The following is an 8,971-nucleotide window of genomic DNA, read 5'->3' as shown; positions in this document are numbered from 1 at the left end:
TATTTAATTCTCACCTGAGGATGTTTTTAAGATTGATTTTTAGAGAGAGAAACATCCATGTGACAGAGAAATATCAGTAGACTGCCTCTGCACCTGCTGACCCAGCGGGATCCAACCTAAACCTAAGTATGTGCCCTAACCTAGAATCCAACAAGAAATCCTTTGGTGTACAGGTTGAGACTCCAACCAATTGAGCCACCTGGCCAGGGAAGATCTGAAAAAAAATTTTTTTAATGTACCTCCAGGCCCTGGTCAGTGTGGATCAGTAGTTAGAGTGTCCTTCCACGCACCAAAGGGTCATGGGTTTGATTCCAGGTGAGGGCACATTCACAGGTTGTGGGTTTCATCCCTGTCGGATTGCTTGGCCAACTGATCGATGTTTCTCTTTCTCTTCCCCTCTCCCTTCCTCTCTCTCTAGAATCAATGAAAAGGACATATCCTTAGAGGAGGACTTAAAAAGAAAAAAAATGCTGGTTTGGTTCGCTTCTGCAGGCGGACTGAAGGGTACCGGGTTGGATTCCGATCAAGAGCATGTACCTGGGTTGGAGGCTTAATCCAGGGCCCTGGTCAGGGATTCAGCAAGAGGCAACCAATTGATGTCTCTTACATTAGTTTCTTTCTCCCTCCCTTCCACTCTCTGTAAAATAAATAAATAAATAAATAAAAATCAATACAAAAATGTCCTCAGGTGAGGATTAACCAAAACAAACAAACAAACAAACACCCATTCCCAGTGTGATTATTGAAGGAGCATATGAAGTACTTGTTGAATGAACGGGAAGGGATGGGACTTCACTTTCTAACTGTTTTAGCAACTCTGCAAGCCAGAGGGTTTATTTTTACTTTATTTTGTTAATATATTTTATTGATTTTTTACAGAAAGGAAGGGAGAGGGATAGAGAGAAACATCGATGAGAGAGAAACATCGATCAGCTGCCTCCTGCACACCCCCCACTGGGGATGTGCCCGAAACCAAGGTACATGCCCTTGACCGGAATCGAACCTGGGACCCCTCAGTCCACAGCTGACGCTCTATCCACTGAGCCAAACCGGTTAGGGCCAGAGGGTTTATTTTGTTTTATTTTTTTGTCTTTATTTTTTAATTTCTTTATTGATTAAGATATTACATGTGTCCTTATCCCCTCATTACCCCCAACCCCTCCACTCATGCCCTCACCCCCCTGTTGTCTGTGTCCATTGGTTAGGCTTACATGCATGCATACAAGAGGGTTTATTTTTTATTTTAATTTTTATTGATTGATTATTTTAGAGAGAGGAAGGGAGCGAGAGAAACACCAGTGTGTTGTTCCACTTATTATGCTCTCTTTGGTTGCTTCTTGTCTGTGCCCTGACCAGGATCCAACCCACAACCTTGCTGTATCAGGAGGAGGATCTAACCCACTGCGCTGTGCACTGCCTATCAGGGCCCCTCAACAAAACCCTGCTGTGGGCTGGAGCTCCTCTGCCACAGCAAAGGTTTGGGTTCCATTCTGTCAGGGCACCTACTTAGGTTTCGGGTTTGATCCCCAGTCCAGGCTGACTGCTGCTCAGGAAGTGACCGAGGACCATTGAGGTCCGTGTGCTCTAGTCTTCGGCAGGGAGCTGGGGTTCCATTGCTGACATGGCTGACTCTGATCCCAGCTACCCCCGCTCCTCCATCAAGGGCGACTTCAACTATGGCAGCTGCGTGGCCTCCAGGTAGGTCGCCTTTTCCGCGGCTCGCCAGGCCTGGCTGCTGTGCAGTCGCCCTGGGAGGCAGATTTCCAGGTTCCCAGGGAGAGCGCCCTCCGTGCCAGACTCCCAAGGAGAGTGGGGTCCCGGAGGGAAAGCACTTTGCTTCTCCTCCCTTCGGGGCTTCCAGGCGGAGCGGAGCGCCTGTCCTGCTCAGGGCTCCAAGGGGAGAGCCGCCCCAGGGAGTCCTCCTAGCTGGGTGTGAGAAAACGAAACTGGAGCCCTTCCTCCTTGAACCCTGTCGTCTTCAGGCATGTGAACGCATTTTATTTTATATGATGCAGCCTCAGGAGCCCGGCCTCTTGTGGCACGCAGCCACACCCACCTGCTCCTGCCAGACATTATCCGGGAGGGCATCCTGGCTAATTAGCATATTTCTCTCTTATTATATAAGATTATATAGGATGCTTTGAAGAGTTGAAGCAAGGGAGTAACATGATGCAATGACATTTTGAGATCACTCTTAATCCTGTGTGAACAGTGGATTGGAAAGACCAAGAGTGGAGGCAGGAAGGCCAGATAGGAAACTGTCATCCAAGTGACAAATGACAGTGGCCTTCATAAAGCTGTGCAAGAGGATGGACTGCATGTGGGGACTCAGGGAAAGAGGAATGAAGGCTTACACCTAGGTTTCCAGCTTGGACATCCGGGTGGATGGTTGTGGTACTTACCTGAAATGGCCAAGACTTTGGGGTGAGAGAGATTTGGAATGAAAAAGAAAATCAAGAATTTCATTTTAAGATTTAGAGCATGCTAAATTTCAGATGCCAGTGAAATATCAAAGTCCCAAGCAATGCTTTGTTCTTCACGGGGTTGATTTGCACCATAACCCACTACTACCCATCACTGATGGCTTTGGAAAAGACCAATGTGAAATTATATTGCCAGAGTCCATGTTCACAGCGGCATTATTTGTATTTTAGTGTAAATGTTTGAAATCTGGTGTGAGAAGTTCTGACCATGTTGTTCAGAGTGTGGGTGAAAGGCCTTTGGCAGCAGAATAACCTAGATCAGTGATGGTGAACCTATGACACGCGTGTCAGAGGTGACACGCAAACTCATTTTTTTGTTGATTTTTCTTTGTTAAATTGCATTTAAATATATAAAATAAATATAAGTCTTTGTTTTACTATGGTTGCAAATATCAAAAAATTTCTATATGTGACAAGACACCAGAGTTAAGTTAGGGTTTTTCAAAATGCTGACACGCCGAGCTCAAAAGGTTCCCTATCACTGACCTAGATCCTTATCAAAATGCAGATCCCTGAACCCACCTCAGTCCTTTTGAAGGTTAATTGGAGGGGCCAGTTGCATATTAACAGGTGCCCCAGGGATTCTCTCTGAGAACCATTGCTGTGAGAAGCAACCATTGCTGTGAGAAGGTGCTGAAGAGATGAGGACTGAGTGTGGGCAGGACTATAACCCTAAGCTTGAGTTGCAGATGCTGACTTGGGTCTAGGGAAGGGCCAGGGATTCTGCACTTCTCACAAGCTTCTAGATAGGTGATAGTATTGCTGCTGGCCTGGGTCCACACTTTCAGTAGCAAGGAGAAGATCAGTGATTATCAATGGGAGATGATTTTGCCACCGCCTCCCACCCCCTTCAGGGGACATTTGACAATGTCAGGAGATATTTTTTGGTCATTACAGTTGGGTGGTGCAACTGGCAACTAGTAGATAAAGGCAAAGGAAGCTACTCAATATCCTACAATGCACAAAACAGTCCTTACTACAAAGAATTATCCCAGCTAAATTGTCAGTAGTGTCGCTGTTGAGAAACTCTAGGCTTGATGATAGCCAAAGAGTATAGAGCAGGGAACCTTTCTTGGCTAGGATCCAGCACCTGATAGGAGTGGGCTAGATAAGGGACAGGAAATATACCCATGAAGTGAAACTGCAAAGCAAAGTTTCCAAATGAAGCATGGTGTCTGCCCTACACCAGGGTTTAGCATGGATTAAATAGAGCTTGAAGGCACATGTAGTGCCTGGTAAGGCAGATTCCTGTTTTTATTAAAAATAACCCTTCACAAAATAAAAAAATAACCCCTCACAAAATAAAAAATAACCCCTCACATTTGTATTGCACTTTAGAACTTACCAAACATTTTCATGAGTTATATTGTTTTTTAATATATTTTTATTGATTTCAGAGAGAGAGGAAGGGAGAGGGAGAGAGAGAAACATCAATGATGAGAGAGAATCTTTGATCAGCTACCTCCTGCACACCCCCTACTGGGGATGGAACCCTCAATCTGGGCATGTGCCCTGACTAGGAATCATGACTTTCTGGTTCATGAGTCAATGCTCAACCACTGAGCCATACAGCTGGGCTGTGTCATATTATTTGATCCACATAACACCCTAATGAGGTAGAGCAAGGATTATTATATCTCTTTCTTGAATTTAGAAAGTTAACCATCAACAGCCAAATAAATGTTTGCTGAATTAAATAGAACTCAAATTGACCCCATTATAGGTGACCTCAGACAAGTCAGGACACCTCTTTGGACCAACTGTAAAATGGTAGGGTTGGATGGGATGATTGGTAAGGTCCATTCCAGTTCAGACATTGGAGTCATTTTGTGATTTTACCAATGAACAAATTCTAAGTCTTGGATGATTGCAGACTCAGGGACTCAGGAGTCCTGGCTATGAGATGGGAGATCTTAGGGTAGGATGGAGTGGTCTTGACCCAAACCCTTCTTCTTCTCCTGGATCCTGGGGTTGGGTTGATGAGCACATACATCCCCTCCCCAGAGTACAAGTACACCCCCCTCATCCCTTTTGTCTGAGGTGGGAAGGGGCTGACTCCTGGGCTGATGCTCTTTACTTTCCCCACAGGCTGTCTACAAGGCCTGGCTGTGCTCAGAATACTTCAGCGTGACCCAGCAGGAATGCCAGCGCTGGGTGCCCTGCAAGCAGTACTGCCTGGAGGTGCAGACCCGGTGCCCCTTTATACTCCCTGACAATGAAGAAATGGTGTACGGAGGGCTCCCTGGTTTTATCTGTACAGGTAAAGGCAGGGCACTGGGGAGGAGGGAGGAGGCCAGGGCCCAGGGCAGCACCAGGTCTGGGGTATGGTAGCAGGGAGGACACCAGGGAAGTCAGATTAGAAGAAGGTAAGTGGCTGGAGGAGCGGGCAATGAGGTCCCCAAGTTGGTTGGGATAAGGGCAAGTAGAATAGGGGCAGAGAGTAGAGTGGTCCTCTCTATCCAAATCATGCCCATCCAGGGAGCTATCCCAGAGAAATGATCTGGAGTCCCTGGGAGAGAAGACTCCAGAAAAGGAAAGTGGTAAGGGGCAGGGGGAAAGGAGTCTTGGGCACGGCTACCTGAGCAGTCAGTACCAGCTTTGAAAAGCTCATCTCTAGGAAAGGCCTAAGCCTTAGCCCCCTGAGCACCCCACCACACCTTCCTTATCCATTGGCAGGGTTGCTGGATACTTCGCCAAAGCAGCTGGAAAGCAAGTGCTGTGACGTGCAGTGGGTCTCCTGTGAGTCGGAAAAGAAGAAGTTCAAGGAGTCTGAGGCCCCCAAAACCCACCACCAGCAATTCCACCACTCCTATTTCCACCACTACCACAAACAGTACCGCCACTACCATCCCCGCCATGACCCCCCAGGCCGTATCAGCCACAAGCCCTCCCTGCTGCCGGTCTCTGGGGGCTCCCGCCTCAGCCCCAGCAGGATCCGGCTCTATGTCCTTGTTCTCATGCTCCTCCATACCATGGTGTCCTTCTCCAGCAACCAGAGTGGTGGGGGACTGGGGCTGGAGGCACTGCCTGCCCTAGATGAGGGCCTGACTCTGGAAGAGTGACAGCAGGGAGGAAAGACAGACCTCCACCACACACTGACATCAGTTCCAGCTCCCCCAGGGGAAGGGGGAGGGGGCTCCTCCCATGGGAGATATAGGACCAGGTGGGGGGGCGGGGGGAAATGAGGGACTACACATGGTCCCCAGCCTACTCCCACTCCAAAAGCAGCCCCAGCAGAACGGCAAGAGGGCCCCAGGGAGCTGCAAAACTCATCCAGGAGAAGGCAGGAGCAGCAGGCGCCCCATCCTAGGCCCCCATTTATGGGGCTTAGCAAACAAAAAGGGGGAGAGTGGGGGCTGGCATTGTCCACCCCTGCTGAGGACCCTCACCCCAGGGAAGGAGGCTGCTATCCCAGCATTGGCCCTGCAGGGAATGTTGGGGGGCCCAGAAGGGAGCAGCTCTTTCCCCCCTTCACATTCCTTTTGTTGCCAAGATCCTTAATTCCCTTCTGCCCATACCCCAACACGGACGGTGCAGTGGCCCTCCTCCAGTTCACCTTGGCCCACATGAGACCACAGTAGGGAAGTGCCAGGCTGGGAGATGAGGTGCGCACAGTCACAGCTGGGTCAGGACTCCAGTTAACTGCCCCACCACCCTAGGCAATGAGGGGTAGGAATGGGATGCAGAATGAGTGGTGAGAGAGTGGAGATAAGAAAGAGGGAGAGGAGAGTTGTAGGCAGAGGGCTTAGAGCAGCGGTTTTCAACCTGTGGGTCGTGACCCCTTTGGCAGTCGAACGACCCTTTCACAGGGGTCGCCTAAGACCATCCTGCATATCAGATATTTATATTACGATTCATAACAGTAGCAACATTACAGTTATGAAGTAGCAACGAAAATAATTTTATGGTTGGGTCACAACATGAAGAACTATATTTAAAGGGCCAGAAGGTTGAGAACCACTGGCTTAGAGAGATGGCTAAATGGGTTATTGCTACCAGGCTTTAGGGAGGTGGATGATCAGTGTTGAGGCAGGCTCAAAGACAGCTCCCCAAATCAAAAAGTGATGTATAAGGAGCCCTGTGGGGGGAAAGTTCAGGAAATGGGTTGCTGGGCCTTGAAACAGAAGGCTGAGGTCATATGGTCAGACTGCCGCTGTCTGGAGGGCCATATCTTACAGAAGGTGCACATACTCCCAAGGGCCGCTCTTGCCCTGGAGATCTTAGCCTTGAGGACAAAGACATTTCCATTTCTGATCTCCATGGGGAGGAGGGACTTAAGCCCAAGTGGGTCAGGCCTGGCCTGTATCCCCATACTCCCCCATCTTGCCCTAACCCAGACCTCCATGAAGGAGAATCTGGTGGCATTGCCCCAGGGCTTTCCAGAGATGAGCCCCCACCCCCCATCCCTACCCTGTCCCCATCCCCAGCCTACCAAAGAGTATTCATCTCTTCCCATCTCTGACCCCATGATACACTATTCCAATAGTGAAACAACCAGACTCCTCCTCACCCTGTACCTGGTCCGCTGATCCAGCCACCCTTGCTCCTTGCTGGAGAACATCCAGAAACTGGCAAAAAGGACCCACTGAATAAAGAGAATGTGCTGTCATCTGTTGGCTGACAGACTTGAACTATTTAGCCAGGTTAGAGGGCTGAGTGAGAGAAGAGTCATCAAGAGCCTTTTGGGAGCCATTAGCCTTGTGCTGATCTCTTGGGAGTGGGAGACCACATTGCCTGGACATCTCAAAGCCAATAGGAAGCCAGAACTGTTCTGGAACAGGCCAAGTGGCTTTGGTGCCAGAAGAACCTGTGTCCTAGGATGTGATGCCAGTGAATTAAGGGGATGGGTAGCCATGGAGCCACATTAGGTAAAACCAAGAAGGGAATCGAGAGGGGGCAGCTGAAATTGATTGGCTGGGGGATAAATGGGAGACTTCCCTTGTAGAGAAGGAATCATTCAAGGGCCTCAGCTGTGTCCCAAATAGACTTCATGAGACTGGGGAGTCCTTCCCTGCCAGTTTTCTCATTTCTCACAGCATGCCCCCTTCCCCCACCCATATGCCCTGCCCACACACTCCCCTGTTTGGCCCTCAGCACTTTGGGCCTAGCCACATACCCCATCCCTAGAGTGCTCTTTTCAGCTGGGGAGGGAAAGAGGTGCTGGCTCCTTTCCAGAGATGCTTATGTAGACATGAGAGACCCTAGGTACTGCCTTCTAACTCCTGCATCCTCAGGAGGGGAAAAGGGGACTGGGAAGTAAAGGGGGACCTAAGGGCCCTAGGGAATGGATCCTTGGAGACTCCCATCCTCTCTTCCCCCTCACCAAGTGCCCAGGAGACCCCTGGCTCAGACCAGCCCAGGGCCTTGCCCGGTGGCAGGGGAAAGGGGCACCTCACTCCACCTCAAAGTCATTTGATTGTCCCTATCCACCCCACCACCCAGATCTTACACTACTCCTCAAGCTGCCCTGCCCTCCATCACAGGCAGCAGAGCTGGACAGCTTTCTTACGCCATTTTCTACACTGTGCTTCATGAGTAGGACTTTCTTGCACTAGTTTCTATGACTGAGTCTCCAAGCTGGATTCCTAGTAGTCCCCTGTTCCTTCCTCCCTCACCTGGCTATGATTCAGTTGTCCCCCTTCCCCCGCCTCTGTGTTTCGGTGAGAGTCTCTGTATGTGTACTGCTTTCTGTTTTGTTGCATTGTGGAGCAGAGGCCTTTCTGCTCTTGTTTAACCCCATAAAGAAATAAATTGTAAGACTTGATGATAACCCTTCCTTCATGGTTGTGTTCTGTGGAATCAAGTGCTACCAGAGGAAAAAGTCTATGGCTTGGGGAGGAGGTGGGACAAGAGGATGCTGACACTGTACCTGGCTCCTTGATGGCTCAAGTGGGGGCCAAGGGGAGGCAAACTCTGTAGTAGGCCATTATAGACAAGGAATCACAAACTCAACCTCCTGCAGGGATCAGGTGGCCCAGGCAGGGGTGAAGTGCAGACCCCAGCATTGTGAGTGGTGATGAATACAGGGCACTGCAGGCTACAGGGGCAGCTGAAGCCCAAGGTTGTCTTTTGGAATGTGGGTTCAATGTTGCCAGATCTCATTCTTTAGGGGAAATCAGGACTCAGGGTTTTTACGTGAAGCCTTCTAATTTCTAAATGTTGGTTTGAGTCAAAAACAAACAAACCTCTGTGGGGACTAAACACATCTGCAGGCCCCAAATAGCCTGGGGATGAGCAGTTTTGTACATTTGTTTCAGCCTTTGGTTCTAGTCTTCCAGCCTCATCTCCTATACTGCTTCACCAGGCCCATCTTCCCACCACAGGAGTGAAAGGGGCTCAGGAAGAACTGATGGAAGAGCAGCAGGCAGAGCCCTCCACAACTACCTCTTCACATAAACAGGGAAAGGGAGAGCGTGAGTTCGGAGGAAACTGGTGTCCTCACTGAACTGCTGAATTCCTTTGCCAAGAAAAGACAAATCCCCCAGCTC

At 49.5% G+C, this 8,971-nt stretch overlaps 1 protein-coding gene across 1 annotated transcript in view; it reads left to right on the top strand.

Moving 5' to 3' along the window:
• The window catches only part of FAM155B (family with sequence similarity 155, member B), a 29,592-nt gene extending 23,337 nt beyond the window's left edge, over positions 1-6,255 (top strand). Inside the window, exons 3-4 of the mRNA XM_005886607.2 lie at positions 4,572-4,743; positions 5,160-6,255. Of these exons, the coding sequence (XP_005886669.1) occupies positions 4,572-4,743; positions 5,160-5,545 (558 nt within the window). The 3' untranslated portion in view covers positions 5,546-6,255. The remainder of the gene's footprint in view (positions 1-4,571; positions 4,744-5,159) is intronic.
• Positions 6,256-8,971: the final 2,716 nt, after the last annotated feature.

This window comes from Myotis brandtii, unplaced genomic scaffold, assembly GCF_000412655.1.
Source record: "Myotis brandtii unplaced genomic scaffold, ASM41265v1 scaffold994, whole genome shotgun sequence".
Classification (NCBI taxonomy): domain Eukaryota; kingdom Metazoa; phylum Chordata; class Mammalia; order Chiroptera; family Vespertilionidae; genus Myotis; species Myotis brandtii.
Note: the sequence above shows the minus strand (reverse complement) of the source record. Positions and strands in the feature narration are given on the sequence as shown.